Below are 16,025 nucleotides of genomic sequence, written 5' to 3' on the forward strand. Positions count from 1 at the left end.
TCAGATGGATGGATGAAGTCGTTCCTGTTGCGGAACAACGTTGAGTTTTGAACTGGGTGGAACGGGCAAGTGCGTTTTCATTTGCAAGTGAACTGTGACATCAGGGCCTTATCGAGCACTATATTCTGCAATTTTGAATACTGACTTTGGATACAGTTTTAATTCTGGAAACTTATTGTTTTTTTATCTTTTGCTAAATTGCATTGCCTTTTAAGTTTTACGTAGTTCTGTACATGGGTAACATTTTTATTTAATTTTGTTGTTAATGGGGAATTTTACATACTGCTGCAATACATACCAGAATTAAAACTATGTACTGTATTGCAGTCCATGTGTCCACAGTCATCTCTTTTGGCAAGTGATGTTTTCAGAATCATATCGTTCTGAATTAAAATACTTCTGTTGAAAATATAGTACTGTAACCAACTACAGTACATCTAAATGGAAGCCTGTTTATTTTGACACAGTCCTTTCAGCTATGTATTTGACGTTGTATATTTTTGTGTTGTATATATAACTACACAGTATTAGTGTACTGGTCAAAGACTCTATTCCTGTGTTTTTTTTTATTATTTTTATTTCACTGATGAACCCTGCAATGTAACACTCTTAATATGTATTGTACACAAATGTGTCAAATCTCCTTGTTGCTTATTTAAACCACAGCTCTAACCTCTATGGAAGAAGCACATACCTAGAATGCCAGCATCCCTATATATATTCAGGTCATCTGCATTTGACCCTTCCGTGCAAGGTGATGTTTATATGAGGGCATATGGAAGACGCAAATGCATGATGACCTCATATGAGGATACCATTTTGCTCCATATAAAGCAATGGAAAAAAAATGTTCAATGATTTTTTCACACAATTCAAATAATATGTATTAAACACAAAGTACATACAGCACGAATAAATAAAAGGCAGTAGTTATACATAGGAAGGAATGGTACAAAGAGACAAACACGACAGGGATTCAAAGGACACTGTTACAGGAATCGGGTCAAAATGTATAGAAAACAACAGTGCACATTAATATTGGCATGTTCTGAATGATTTATGAACGGTCAATATCTGTTGTTTATTGTTTACTGTAATCTTAAACCTCCACTGTTTAAAATATTTCAAGTGCTAAGTAACTACATTACGCAATACACTACACGAGGCGCTAAGTGGAAACGCATCAATTTTCAGATGCATTTCTGTTTTCTCTGGGCGCGCCCTCGCGTTCTTGAAGCAGCTGCAGTGACCACCTGCGTCAGGCGCGTTCACGACGCGCGGGTGCGTGACCGCCACACATGCGCAGCCGTATCTTTTCCACAAGGCCACTATCAATCGATCAGAGAGCAGAAGATGGCGGCGGATCGAGTCTGAGGGGAGAGATCGATCACCGAACCACTCGATCGACCAAGGCCAACGTACACCCGAAATACTGACGAAAGGATACCCCAAAGCGTCAAGGGGAGTCGAAGGATTTTTTGGCCTGGCTATAACAGGTACATGTTCTCGAATTTAGCGGGGAAAAGGCCCGGGAGCTTGTAAGGGTAGACGAGCAGGCAAAGGGCAGGCCGCCCCACCGCAAGCGCCATCTTCTCTGCGGCCGCGGAGTTAAGACTGGCAGGCAATATCAGTTAATCCCGGATAGAGAGCAAGCGAGATAAAGGGGGATACTAATCAATCTGCTGCATCGTCAATCAAAACAACAACAGTGTCAGTCTGTCCGTCATAAATGTGTATAACGGCATTCATAAAGCTTAAGCGCAAGGAAATCGTTTGCTTGGATGCCTTTCAAATCCAAAACATCTTTAGGCTAGCTTTACTTGCTGCTGCGAAGCTTGCGTGGCGCTCTTCGCATTAGATAAAAAATATACGACCCTTGTGCTTTTCCAGTTGCCAGAGTCGGATAGGGAGTCGCACTTATAACTGTTTAAGATTGTGCAATGCGCCACAGTTCTCTGCACTAACACCACTGTAATTATGCTTTGTTAATATGGCGCCTTAGGAGCGGTAGTCGTCGTATTTAGTCAACATTCGTTACAAAATACTGTGCCTGCCTCTCATGGCTGAAGAGAAAGGGAAATGTATGTTTATTACAAAAAAAACAACACGTTTTTTAGGCGCATGTTTGTCAAACCGATTTGAATTGAATGAATTCTGTTAACGTTTATATTGTGTTGCTCAATAAAGTTGTAGGCTATCTTAATCATTTCGTGTCCCCGCCCACGACTCCTGAGTCCGGCAGGCTGCCCCCTAGTGAAATAAAAAGATGCTGCGTCAGTACCAGGCTGTAATTTATACCGTTTCCTAATAAAGTGCTGTAGATTAATAATGCACTGCCTCTGTGTTATTGATAACCTGTCAAAGAGCCCTGCCAGGTCCGTTTAATTTATTCATACACAAGCTGTTGCTGGAGGAAAGTAGCGCCTGCTCATGTGTGTCATAATTCCATTTCAAGTTTTTTTTTTCAGCTTGCTTATCCCATGTAAAGTGGCTATGTTTCTAGCAGTCGAAAGTTTGCACAGTCATTTCCCATTCCATGTGCCTATGACGGCCCCCCTGATTTTGAAAAGGTTGTTTTTCCTTCAGTGATTGGCCCCAGCAGGAATGGATTTCCCTTGGCACAGTGGAAAGGTCCTGGAGCAGTTTGACCAGCAGAGGCAGATGGGGCTGCTGTGTGACTGCACCTTTGTGGTGGACGGCGTGGACTTCAAAGCACACAAAGCCCTGCTGGCAGCCTGCAGCTTGTATTTCCGCATGCTGTTTGTTGAGCAGAAAGATGTCGTGCACCTGGACATCAGCAACGCGGCAGGTAATGTGCTGCAACAAAAAAGACAGCGACCAACTCTCGAATGTCTTATCAGTGCACTCTATTGTTTTAAACAAATAGATTATACAGGGGGGAAAGCCCACATTTTGATAAGCTGAAGCATTTGCATGTTGCATGCTTTGTGTTTCTGCATTCCACGTGGTGCAGCTTCCTAATGCTTATAAAATGTGAATGCAATTCTGGGATTACTGTTTTGTGCATTAAGGACATAAGGGTTAGTATAAACTTGTTATAAGCTTTATTGACTGACAGTCCACTTGTGCTTCCCTATAGGTCTTGGACAAGTGCTGGAATTCATGTACACTGCGAAGCTCAACCTGACCAATCAGAACGTAGACGATGTGTTAGCAGTCGCTGGCTTCCTCCAGATGCAAGAGATTGTCAACGCCTGCACTGCCTATAAAACCCTGACTGGACCACTGCAGGTCACCATAGAGCCATCTTACACTGACAGTATGTAGCCACATTTTCAAAGCTTATAAGTTCAGGGGGCTCCCTGCTTGAGACCCAGATATGGTCCCAAAGACATTTAAATAATGCCCCAAGAATATTAACATTGTATTATGAACTGTTCATCAAACCCTGTGCACTAAGGACTCCAAGAGGGTGTAGAATTCTGAATTGCTTGATTGAAAGAAATGGTACCTGTAACTAAACTATACTGTACTGTACTATTAAGCAGCAGGAGCCTCATGGGACGTTATGGAATTAGGAAATCAAGTACAATTCTTTGGCACTTAGCATTTAGCATCATAGGTGAATTTAGCAGCTATTAGGTGGAGGGGTGAATAAAACTCAGTATTAGAACAACAAAACTACTCTGTTGAGAAATCTTAATTATCAAGTTTCTTTATGTGCAGTTTGAGAGCCTGGATATAGGTGTTTTCTTACCAAGCTCATTGTTTTCTGTGTCCTTGTAATCAGTAGGTTCTGAGAAGATGGAAGAGTTAACAAAAAGCAGCAGCAGCCCTCTTTCAGTGAAACCGGAGGACGAAGCCCCACCACCGTCAGAGGAGAACCTGGATGGGACCGTGCAGGAGAGTGATGTAGGACAGCCAGCAGAGGGTGATGAACCTCCCAAAGCAGAGACTATGGAAGAACCCACAGGATCAACAGACCAACCAATGACGGGGCCTGCGGTTGAACTATCCGCAGTCGAAGAATCGCAAGAGTCTGCTACCCAATCAGGAGCAGAGCCTGAGGGAACTGCTGCCCGGGCAATAACAGTCACACAACTAGCAACTGAGCCAGAGGCATTGCCTGAAGGAGCCCAGCCAATAGCAGAGCCAGAAGCACCCGCAGCGCAGCCAATAGAGGAGTCGGCTGGGGTGACAACAGACCTGGTAGAAGAGGCTCAGGGTGGGATGGAGGTTCAGGGAGAGAAGACTGGGGAGGACAAGTTGGGCGCTGGCTTTGAAGAGGATGAAGACGATCCTAATTACAGACCAGGTCAGTAAGCCAAAAAATTTAAAGAAAGCCTGAATAAAGGCTGATTTCACCATCAGTGAAACTGGAGATATATCGGTTTGGGCCACCTGTGACTAATGCTCCTGTGTTTGGTTTCAGATGTGCCATTGAACGATCCAGTTGAACAAGCGACTTACATGATGAGCCGACAGAAGAGAAGAAAGCTAGTGGCCAAGCGGGCTGAGCAGGCGGGTACAGATGAACAAGGTAAGACCAGCATGTCAGTGTGCAAATTGGGTACTCTTGGCACACGAAGAGGAGGTGGGAAGCATCATTCCGTGATCTGTTTAACTCAACCAAAGCGTAACGACTTACTTTGAAGGCTTCTATTAGTGAAAGGTTTTTTTTAAGAACAGTCCCTTGTGCTTGTGTCTCAGAACTGGAGGAGGGGGAGGTGAGGCTGTCCAAGGAGGAGGGAGAGATAGAGGAGGAAGATGAGGAGGAAGATGAGGATGAGATGGAGGAGGAGGATGAGGAGGAGGCAGAGGACGGACAGATGGACCATGACAGTGGATCAGATGGCAGGCAGCTGCGCTCGGGCGCCCACAACGACCGCAGTGAGTCTCGGGCGTACGGCTCCGTGTTACACAAGTGCGAGGTAAGAAGTCCTCTTTGTATTTGTACCTGAACTCTTCAAATAACATCTTACAACATGTTTCAAAAACATTATTTAAAATGAGTAATAAACAACAAAACGTTCACTTGGTAAAGTATTACTACAACCAAAGTTAAGATATTTTATTAATGCAACCCCTCACCTGTGGTGTAGCATAACTCATCAGAGTGAGAGTGCTTATGCCTGCAGTACCATCTTTCACCTACAGAGGGCTGTATCAATTGCTATATCCCCACTGTTTATTTCCTATGTTAATTCACCTATATAAACACTACCTGTCTCTAAAGAACGCGGCAGTACCATTAGTTTCAGTCCCACTCAGCCCTGCTTTGTGTTTGATTGGCAGGAGTGTGGGAAGTCTTTCACACACACAGGGAACTTCAAGAGGCACATCCGCATTCACACGGGAGAGAAACCTTTCACCTGCCGAGACTGCAGCAAGGCCTTCTCCGACCCGGCTGCCTGCAAGGCACACGAGAAGACACACAGGTAACCGAGCAAGCCAATACCTCAGCTGCTCCAACCGCTCAGTATAGCGCTCCTCAGTGTATGGTTATATTGCAGTCCTGCGTTTGCCTCCCCTTTTTTAACTAGTAAATCCTCTTGGATTGCACCACCCACCTATTGGGATAATGGGGAAGATTCTGTGTCCTGACAATGTACAATATTTTATAAACAAGTTTGCTGTGCGGGACTTTACAATGTCTTATGCTGGCATTGCCTGCAATATTTTAGCCAGCCTCACTGTAAGCAGGACGAGGCTCACGTAACAATATTATAAAAACCTGCTAGAACTACAGCAGCTGATCATACAAGGTTATAGTGTGCCGATCCTGTTCCAGCCCCCTGAAGCCCTACAGCTGTGAGGAGTGTGGGAAGAGCTACCGTCTGATCAGCCTGCTGAACCTGCACCGCAAGAGGCACACGGGCGAGGCACGCTACAGCTGCGACGAGTGTGGCAAGCTCTTCACCACCTCGGGCAACCTCAAGAGGCACCAGCTGGTGCACAGCGGAGAGAAGCCCTACCACTGCGACTACTGTGAGCGCTCCTTCTCAGACCCCACCGCCAAGATGAGGCACCTGGAGACACACGACACAGACAAGGGGCACAGGTGCCAGCACTGCGACAAGCGCTTTAACCAGGTGAGGACGGGGTTTCATCAGCACCGGACTTTTTGAGACGGGCACTTTTCAGGCCGAAAATAGATTGTAGAGATGAAGGGCTATGACTGGTGTATTGTACAGTACAGCACAGCGAGCTATCGTCATACAAAAGTACAGACGTTTGAAGCAGTGGGTATTATAGCTTAGCTCTGGGGTTCAATGAAGCTGCTGTACTGCCAGATCCTTCAGGCACATTTTTCTTGTTCGTAGGTTATCAAAGAACCAGAGTTCAATCAGTTAAACAGATGGGAAAGTCCCTCGTGACCGTAGGAGCAATCCTAATTAAAACCACGAAACGTAGCCTCCAAATGCCCGAGAAGCATGGCTTGATTTATTGCACTTATTTTGTGCAGATCGGTAACCTGAAGGCCCACCTGAAAATCCACATTGCAGACGGGCCCCTCAAGTGTAAGGAGTGTGGGAAGCAGTTCACAACCTCGGGTAAGTCTCCAGACACCTTTAAACAAGAAACTTGGTTATAAAGTTAGGCCTAAGCCTACCCAATCTGTGGTCCATGGTCCCGAAAAATTCCCCAAATTAGACAACTCCCAGATTTAGGCTAACCCTTTCCACAACTAATCTTCAGGCCTACACAGCCTCTCAGCAAATGCACCAGTGCCTTCAAACAACACCCTGCTAGGTGCCACCTTGAAAAGGGCTGCTAATCATTGAATCAGACAAATGTTTTAACAATATTTGTCTTTGCCTTTTTATAGTCGTAGGTGTAAAGGGCAGTGTTGTGTGATACAGCAGACATTTTTTTCTAATACTAGTATTACCATGTTTGCCCCTATCAACCCTTTGTCTGTTGGGAGCTGATGCAGTTCTCCACATTCTCGATCCCTCTCAAGTTCACGTTTTCTCTGCAGAGAGGTCATTATGAATTAATCGCTGCCGATGTCATCCTAGGGTTTCCTCTCCCTTTCAGGCAACCTGAAGAGACACCTGCGAGTGCACAGTGGGGAGAAGCCCTATGTGTGTATGCACTGCCAGCGCGCCTTCGCTGACCCTGGGGCTCTGCAGCGCCACGTCCGCATTCACACTGGTAAGCATGGAGGGTGCCCAGTGTGTGTGTGTAGGGTATCACTGTAGAGAATATCCAAATCTTTATGCATTGTGACAGAGCCTGCTCCATTGACATTACATCTTCATTCAGTGTGTTTGCAGGGCAGAATGATTGATTGGGGCAAAACTATACCCGACATCTAACTGACAAACAAAGGGCCTATGGAGCAATGTTTTTGTTGTTGTTGTTGTTGTTGAAAGGACTCAATTAATGTCACATTACACATTCATAATCTGTTTTTGCATTGTTAAATTCTAAGTGAACAGACGGAAACAAAATCTGGTGTTTAGGGGCAACAAAAACGTGGTTCAGCGGAGTAGTTTCATACAGTCAATAAACATGAATCTATGAAGGCAGTTTTATGCAGCTCCCCTTTCACTAGTGATCTCCTCAGACTGCATTACCATGTCTAGGGGAATGGGCTGGTAAGCATTGTGCTGTGTTTTGCAGGAGAGAAGCCTTGCCGCTGTATGGTCTGTGGAAAGGGCTTCACTCAGGCCAGCTCCCTGATCGCTCATGTTCGCCAGCACACTGGAGAGAAACCGTACGTCTGTGATCGCTGTGGAAAGAGGTGAGGTCCTGGGGGGGTTAAACAAGCCAGGAAACAAACGAGCGTTCAATCTGAAAGAGATTCTTTTAGAACCAGTTGGAAGACGGAGCGATATATCATCTTTACCCAATATCTTTCTCCATGCAGGTTTGTCCAGTCTAGCCAGCTGGCCAATCACATCCGCCACCACGATAACATCCGGCCTCACAGGTGCAATGTGTGCAACAAGGCCTTTGTGAACGTAGGGGACCTGTCTAAGCACATCATCATACACACAGGTAAATCAGAACCCATGGGCAGCGTCACAGAGCCTTCCTAGGTGTGTGCCCTCTCTCAGACTCAATTTGAGAACGATTGCCTCTTTAAAGGTAGTTTGTTTCCATTGTATTCCCTGGAATGGCATTTAGGTGGAGGGTATGTTCTCTAAGAGCAGTGGAACTGAGCAATGTTCTGCGTGCCATGGTTGAATGAAGGAGCGTTTCAGTACAGTTTCCTGCCTTGTGTTCCAGGTGAGAAGCCATACCTGTGTGACAAGTGCGGTCGCGGGTTCAACCGTGTGGACAACCTGCGCTCCCACGTCAAGACGGTGCACCAGGGACAGGCCGGCATGAAGAAGCTGGTCACCAAGTCACACGAAGACCTGGAAGAAGACGAGGTCAGCATCGTCACCGTGACAACAGACGAGATCGTAACCCTGGCGACCGAAGCTCTGGCTGCTAGCGCAGTGGCGCAGCTCACAGGTAGTAGAGCTGAGGATAACACTCCTGTCTGCCAGCCCTTATCTCTCTCATGGACATGCTGACACCCAGTTCCTCAGCTCAGCCCTCTAGAGGCACACTGGCTCCAGTCTTCTTTGTAGTAGAATACAAAATCTATTGAGAAATATGAAGTGGGTGCTCCCGGACTAGCTGTTTATATACTTGATTGGTTTGTTTCAGTGGTTCCTGTGGCGACGGCAGTGACAGCTGATGAGACAGAGGCACTAAAGGCTGAGATCACCAAGGCAGTGGAGAAGGTGCAGGAAGCAGGTAGGACTGTGAGGGGCTCATCTCCAAGAGGAGACATTAGTCTTGTCATTTAAAACCTCCAGCTACGTCCCTCTCCTTGCGGATGAAAAACAGAATGCTGATTGCTAAATTCATTCACAAGGGTCCAAAGAATAATAGTGACAAGTTTAACCATCATTCCTCTTAGCTGTCCTTCATCTGCACATTTACAAACATTACAAACGTCTAAGTGAAGTGGTAAAAAAAGAAATTGTGTCAATATGGCTTTTTACAATTGTTATTTACCTACATACCCTTTTGTCCTGTCTGTGCTGTGATGCAGAAAGCAATCAAACCCAGTTCACTAAGTTTTCCCAGCTGAGCAGGGCCTGTCTTGTAGTGCCCATTTTTTCAATGTGTGTGTGTTCTCCTGTTCAGACCCGAACACCCAGATCCTGTACGCCTGTGACTCTTGCGGGGACAAGTTCCTGGATGCCAGCAGCCTGGCCCAGCACGTGCGCATCCACACCGCCCAGGCGCTCGTCATGTTCCAGGCCGACTCCGATTTCTACCAGCAGTACGGGGGCACCGCATCCTGGCAGACCACCGAGCAGGTCATTCAGACGGGGGAGCTGCTATTCCGCGCCAGGGACGGGGATGGGGATGGGGATGGAGATGGAGAGGAGCTGCAGACCAGCGAGGGGGAGCCTGTCGAGATGGAGTGCACCAGCCAGCCTGCAGAGTGAGAGAGAGTGTGGGCCCAGGCAATCAGAGCGCACTGAGCTATAGTAAAGGCTGGTTTCACAGACCATTTAGAATTGGAATACCTTCCGTAATGTTGCATTAGGTAGTTCTGGACTAGTGCTAATCGGGGTCTGGAAACCAGCCATATATATCTCATCTCAATAACAGATCCAGTTCACAAAGCTTGTTTTGAGATGAAATGAATTTTGATATGCATTCAGCTGTTAAGCCGAGAACAGTCTTATGCATATCAAACTATATTCTTAAAAAACGACATTGAAAAAACAAAAGCTTTGTAAGTCCTTAAAGCTTTGTAAATATTGTGCTACAATGTGTGATTTCCCTCTAAATTTGTAATGGTGCAAAGCAAGAAATATTTTTTCAACAGCTGGTTTCTCATTTAAAACAGCATTTGCCACATCAATTGTTCTGTGTACAAAATTATATGACAGTGTATTTAAAAAATAAAGGAGGATCAGGTTTAAACTAAAACCTTTTAAATCAAAATTGGTAATGGAACTGCTGAAAGTAGATGAGGTGACACCTCGAATCATGAATATGTTTTCAACATTTCCTTTTTTAACTTAAAAATCAAAAAAGTATCTGCTGTGGTATTTATTTCCCTATGCATAGTATCTGTGAATGTTCATAAAATGTAAACAAACATTTACATGTATCAATAGTTATATTTAGTGCTAAGGTAATGATTTAGGGCTTCGAGATCTTAGTTTTAAGATGAGACTGCAGCAGAACTTTGCATCCTGAAATGCTTGACTTGTGCACTTATATTGAGCATAATCATTAAAACCGAATGGTGAAAATGTCTTTTTATAGTTGATTGCTTTGTGTTTGCTAAAGGAGAGGTGCCCCCCCTCCCTCCTGCTGTGTATAAACTGGGATTGTTCATGCTCTGAGTGTACACTTTCTTGTTTCAATGTAAAAATGTATTTTAATTCAGTATTTGTTAACTTTATCCCTATCCTGCCCTAAAATACAGCCACACCTGAAGTTACAATTTGAGTATCTCTCAAGGTGCCCCTCATCGTTGTGTACAGCTTTTGCATTATCCTGAGGCATTTCAACCATTTGAAGTACTTTACAATGGAATGGTATCCCTTAGTCTGACTTGGTGCACTGTGTTAATGGCATCATGGAGTTCTGTGTGACCAATTCTTGCTCTTTTCTTTTGGTCTGTTTGTCTAACCAGTGTTGCTTGGCAACATAAGGCTCTGGGTTTGCAGTCAACACCCATTCTCTCTCAAAAAGAATATGTCTCTACCACAGCCAGCTGCTCCAAATTGGAACGTAGGCAGGTGTTTTAATACTTCACTTGAGATGGATCCATACAGATCAAACTGTTCTCTAGCTGTGGCTAGGTGGAGGTGTGGGAAACTCGAGTTTAACTGGGGCTGGGTGCTTTTCCTTCTGTTGAACCTGCCAGCTAGTGTAACTAGAAGATGAAGTATCCCATTTACTTTAAAGTAACCAGACCTGCCTGGGAGCCTTCAGACATCAATGCAGAGAAGCCTAATGCTACAGGCATCTAACTACTTTTCTATAGGGATATATACTGCAGAAACTCTACCAACAGATAGATAAATAAAATCTGCTTTTTCTCACAATCCCTTGTTGACAGTCTCCTCATTCTGCAATACAGTAACGTTTTTGTATGGTATAATGAGCTATTTTCATTAGAGAAATATTTTAAAAGGTAGTTTTTAGATCAGCTTAATATTTTTTAAATGTTACACATAATCACAAACTATTAATTAAAACGTACATTTTCTTAGTACTGCTATTAAAACAGCCACCTGATCAAACACTACCAGCAAGTTTCAGTCATTCATATTTAAACACTGGCTAATAAGCTAATACTACAAATGAACACTACAAATGAATACTACAAATTAAGCTACTACTATATTATGTTGCCTATTTGATAAGGCAAATTATTTTTCCGTCACAAAAATGCTGTATTCCAGCACAGCAAATGCTTTATATAATAACATGCACATTATGCTGTTTCCAAATGAAGTCAACAGCATACCAGTGTTATTTGCCACTAACGAGCAGCACAGCACAGGTCAGAACAAAAGAGCAACAAAGATTGTCTCACTAGGGGCAGTGTAACACAGCGCTAGAAAGATCGCCTCACAAACCATTCGGGTCATTGACAACAGAGGTGGAGGAGGCAGCAAATCCACACCATTATACTGTATTCATGAATGTAACATTTTGTAAAGGATAAGGCTCTGCAAGAAAAAAAGTTCACATGATACGTTTTGTCTTTTGTAATTACACTCCCCAAGCCAGGCTACATAATAGTTTGGGAGTTATAGTATAGCTAAAGGAAAGTTAATTGAAATCACTGCTATAAAATTACTAAATAAAAATACCTTTAAAAAAAATAAATAAATAAACCAGCTATTCCAGATTAAATCTATTGACCTATTTGTCTACCTGTCTATTTTTTTTTGCCGTGGAACATCCAGGTAAAGACGAGGGGAGAATTGAAGTCCTGGCCACTTGACCTTCAAACCCAGCCTAGGAGGAGATTTCTGGTCTGGGCGCATTGTTGCCTTATATTGCTAAAAATAAGTAACAGTAATAAAAGACAGAACAAGAGTCGAGTCACATAACAGCACTTTTGTTTTAGGATTCAAACGCTATTAAAATCCTGTAACCTCAAATGGCACCTCACAAGTCATTACTTTTCATTCAGGACCTCTTGTGTCTTTCTTCAGTGGTAGCAGGCGCACATAGTGCTGCCAGTACAAGGCAAATAAATCTGAATGGATTTAAAAAAAAAAAAAAAAAAAAAAAAACGTGCTAGGATTGAAATCGGTTTTGAATCACACCTGTCGTATTGCAACATTTTTGGCTGGTTTCATTGCATTTAATAAAGCATAACCTCTTTCACACTTAACAATTGAAATGCACATTTTGCCTTCATATTTATTACGAAAAAACATCATATGTTATTGATGCCTGGTTGCAAGCGATCAGAAATCAGGACACAACAGAAACACCATCGGTGCCCCTGCAGCTCCTCTCCTCAATCAGCCACATCTCATTGCTGTCTTCATGGTTTGAGTTAGCATTCTTGTTTCTACTGCTTCCCTTGTTTGCCTTCCATTTGCTAGCTACAATGAAGTGGCCACCATTAAGTGCTAGAGTACACACTCTTGGCTTGATAGTCATTACTCAAAGCTACAGTTTCCAATATCCCTTCAGAACTATATAGCCAATATAACCGGTACAAAAAAAAAAAATTCAATAGGATAATGTACTGCTGTCCACCAGACTACTACCCTTGTGCAAATCTATGATTTTTTTTTGGAATGATCTGACAGATGCATCCATCAAAAACATGGATTTGCTATTTGTAACCTATTGCTGTGTGCAATAAGGTGGAGCCAAGGGAGGACATATTCAACATGAAGCACCTCTTGTTGGTCAGTTATAACTTGAAAGCTCCACTGCCTCAATCAAATTCCAGATATCTACTCATGGGCCAGTAATCCACCGGAAAAGAACGTCACATCGTCAGATGTGCAGACTACTTACTTTTTTTTTTTTTGTATTTTGTTTTTATTCTGTGTATCAAAATTATAAGTGCCTTCAACATTACCATGAAAGAATCGTCAGTCTGAAGTTTTACAAATATTTACACCACATAACTGATACATGATTCAAGTTTGTCTGTTTGTTTTTTTTTCTCTTTACAAGTTAATGTCCCCAAAAAAAAAATGTATAAAAAAAAATCTTAAACACAGAATCCCAATACTATGTACACATGTAGTTAGAAAGACACAGGGAGAGACGGGCTAGCTGTTGAAGACTTGTCTGTGGATGTTGCTGCTGGCTCAGATTGGTATGAATGTCCCTTTACGTACCATTTCCCACTGATGCAGGGGCGCCGAATGTCCGGTTTAAACTGTTATTCTTTTTTGAGTTTGTAAGTTGAAAGAACGACGGAGAAGAAATTGTTGCAAAAAGTTTCCATAAATTAACAAGACTTACAGAAGAACATCTTTACAAGCATAAAACTCTCAAGGTTTGTTTTTTTTTTCTTTTTGAGAAGGAAATAAAAAACAAAAACAAAAGGCAATGTCAAAATGAAGCACACTTACGAATGAATGACAATACAAAGTCTAAGTATGAAAATAAGATTTGTTTTTTTCTCTGAAAAGACGTTTTGGCACAGATTTAAAAAATGTATGTGAGTTTTTTCTCTTTTAGTCCTTTTTTCATCTTTTAAATATTTATATATTTACAGAGTCTGTGTCTCAATCACAACCTCATCCCAAAGGAAAAAAAACAACACAAAAAAACCAGAGGTCCCTTTGGGTTCTGTAAACTGTACATCCCAAAATTTGACACTAATCCTTTAGATTGAAGGAAGAGGCAGGAAGGGAATCAAAGGGAGATAATGAAGCATTGTGGTGACATGATTCTGAAGGCCAGGCTTTCCCAGGTCCTGTCTTTGTTTAGTTCAATGTACAAGGAGGCCTTTGTAAGAGCCCGTACATAAATGTATATTTATATATTTATATATAGCAACACCCTTCTATCTGTACATAGGTCCATGGTTCCAATATAGTGCAATGGTAGATCCAATCCTTTTGGAAAAACAATGAAGAGAGTCTGCCCATTAGACAGGGTTGTCCCCAAGCAGACAAAATTGGAAGCAAGGAAATCAACCGCGGCTGAGCAGCGCAAGGGCCCAGCAGAGAGGAAGCATGCGTCCTGGCGGGGGCTGGATCCCCCTCACACAGACTCCGACCGAGACCGGTGCTCAGACCGAGGCAATGACGATCATGAGGTGCGGCGAGATGCTGGAGATGCTGGCGAGCAGGTCAGGGGCCAGCCGAGACAGGTGGCTTTCTGAGAACTCGCAGGGCGGGAAGATCTGCAGCACGTAGGCAGGCTGGGTGGAGCGGAGAAGAGAAAGCGAGAAGGGCTTTAACATGCAGCAGAACAACAAAAACTAATTCTTATGACGTCAGCTGTTTAACACTGCAGACCCGTAAAGTGATCTACAAAAACAACGCAGTCTAGTAAAAAAAAAAAAAAATCCACTTAACACAGACCAGTTAAAACAGGCCCAGCCTTATGTATTTAAAGGATACTGACACCATTACGGGATGGTCTTCAGTGGATTATTGTGTTAAAAAGGTGAATCTCCAATACAGGGTATTCTTTAAATGTATTCTTCACTGTATTATGCCACCAAATACTAAGAGAGGGGATGAAGCTCCACAGTTGATTTACCTGGTTGGATCCGGGATTGGGAACGTTGATGATCCCGGCAGCTAGCTTGGCCTGCAGGTAGCTGATGAAAGCAGCTTTCAGAGACTCAGTCTGGTTGAGTACATCGTCCTGGTCCCGCCCGCAGGGGAGTGCCAGCAGCAAGCAATAATCACTTTCCACCTACAGGGAGAAACAGACACCGGTTACAGATAGGGAGTAGGGAGCCAGAGGCGCGAACCAGAAACAAGGAGCTTAAATACAAGAACAAATATGGAACACTATAAATGATCAAGAAATCAAGATGAAGGTTATTTTTTGTAGCGCACCCTTCCCAGGGATCCCTTACCGTCATCCTGCGGGCCACCCCCTCGAGCTGGGAGGCCTCCAGTCTCATCCTCTGAGCGATGCGCAGCGGGGGCCCTCCCTCAGGCGCGGGCAGCGATCGGTGAGCCAGCACATTGTTCCCCGACACGAAGTGAAGCTGAACTGCGGCCGTGTCGTTTTTCAGAGCAAGAAGACCCTGCCACACGATTGGGTACTTCTGCGGGAGGAGACGAGCACACAGTTAGTCTAGGAATAGGCCTACATTGCACAACACTACAGGGCAGAAGTTTTGGCCTGTTTTATTTTATAGATCAGGAGGGCTCACCGTGAGTAGCTGCACCATGTCGACGGGTCTGTGCGAGTGTTCCTGTTTGCCGAGTGTCTGAGTGTCAGGCCGCAGCCCAGTCGGTAGCCCTGGGGGAAGCCCAGGCATCACATTCCCCAGTGATGTTTGGGGGAAGGGCTGTTGCTGCTGTGGTTTCTGCCCTGGTGTCTGGGGCAGGTCATGCTTGAGGGAGATGGACACAGGAGACGGATAGGAAGGTGAGCCTGTCTCGCTCTGTACCCTCTGAAGATGGGAGAGAGTTGGGTCCATTGGCCCTGTGTGCCTCAGGTGGCCACTGTCAGGACCTCCTGCTCCTTTTGGGTCTACAGACACTTGTGGTGTCTTGCTTCTGATTGGCTGGCTTGCGTGCCCATGCTCTCCATCAGACATGCCCTGTGTGAAAAATAAATGTATAAAATAAACACGATATTTAAAGTGATTCATCAGAACAATATTAATAGCATAGAAAATAAAAACAACATGGAGTGGGCATTTTCAGTCTAGAGATTATTTGAAACTACAACCATATAGATTATCTGACCATTGTCAAGCATAGTAAGAATGGGTGTGTGAAAAAAATGGAACTACACTAATTAGAGGCAGGGGATTACATTTTAACACCTTAGTTACTCCACTGGTAGTCGAGCAGTTGAAAGGGTCAGCCTGCAATAACATTTGAGAAGCTAGAAGCTAAGGTGAGTTG

The 16,025-nt window shown here is 43.9% G+C and overlaps 2 protein-coding genes across 4 annotated transcripts in view; one reads left to right on the plus strand and one right to left on the minus strand.

The window, feature by feature from the left end:
* Nucleotides 1–1,230: 1,230 nt before the first annotated feature.
* LOC117963795 (zinc finger and BTB domain-containing protein 17-like) lies at nucleotides 1,231–10,245 on the plus strand. 2 transcript variants are annotated; one of them, XM_034904992.2, is made up of 15 exons: nucleotides 1,231–1,496; nucleotides 2,587–2,809; nucleotides 3,101–3,280; nucleotides 3,755–4,276; nucleotides 4,394–4,501; nucleotides 4,672–4,892; nucleotides 5,257–5,399; nucleotides 5,753–6,053; nucleotides 6,428–6,515; nucleotides 7,003–7,119; nucleotides 7,591–7,711; nucleotides 7,838–7,968; nucleotides 8,200–8,430; nucleotides 8,629–8,718; nucleotides 9,115–10,245. In XM_034904992.2, exons 2-15 carry the CDS (start codon nucleotides 2,605–2,607, stop codon nucleotides 9,420–9,422), a joined length of 2,766 nt encoding a protein of 921 aa, XP_034760883.2. In that variant the 5' UTR covers nucleotides 1,231–1,496; nucleotides 2,587–2,604; the 3' UTR covers nucleotides 9,423–10,245. The 2 variants fall into 2 exon arrangements, with proteins under 2 accessions (XP_034760883.2, XP_034760881.2); XM_034904990.2 differs by having other exon boundaries at nucleotides 1,233–1,496; nucleotides 3,752–4,276.
* A 2,016-nt stretch (nucleotides 10,246–12,261) lies between these two features.
* The window catches only part of LOC131701835 (msx2-interacting protein-like), a 39,999-nt gene continuing 36,235 nt past the window's right edge, over nucleotides 12,262–16,025 (minus strand). For both annotated transcript variants that reach the window (XM_059002160.1, XM_059002159.1), the window contains exons 12-15: nucleotides 15,323–15,715; nucleotides 15,020–15,214; nucleotides 14,695–14,853; nucleotides 12,262–14,350 (exon numbers count right to left, since the gene is read on the minus strand). In XM_059002160.1, coding sequence (XP_058858143.1) covers nucleotides 14,219–14,350; nucleotides 14,695–14,853; nucleotides 15,020–15,214; nucleotides 15,323–15,715 — 879 coding nt within the window. In that variant the 3' untranslated portion in view covers nucleotides 12,262–14,218. The remainder of the gene's footprint in view (nucleotides 14,351–14,694; nucleotides 14,854–15,019; nucleotides 15,215–15,322; nucleotides 15,716–16,025) is intronic.

Source organism: Acipenser ruthenus, chromosome 27 (assembly GCF_902713425.1).
Source record: "Acipenser ruthenus chromosome 27, fAciRut3.2 maternal haplotype, whole genome shotgun sequence".
Classification (NCBI taxonomy): Eukaryota; Metazoa; Chordata; class Actinopteri; order Acipenseriformes; family Acipenseridae; genus Acipenser; species Acipenser ruthenus.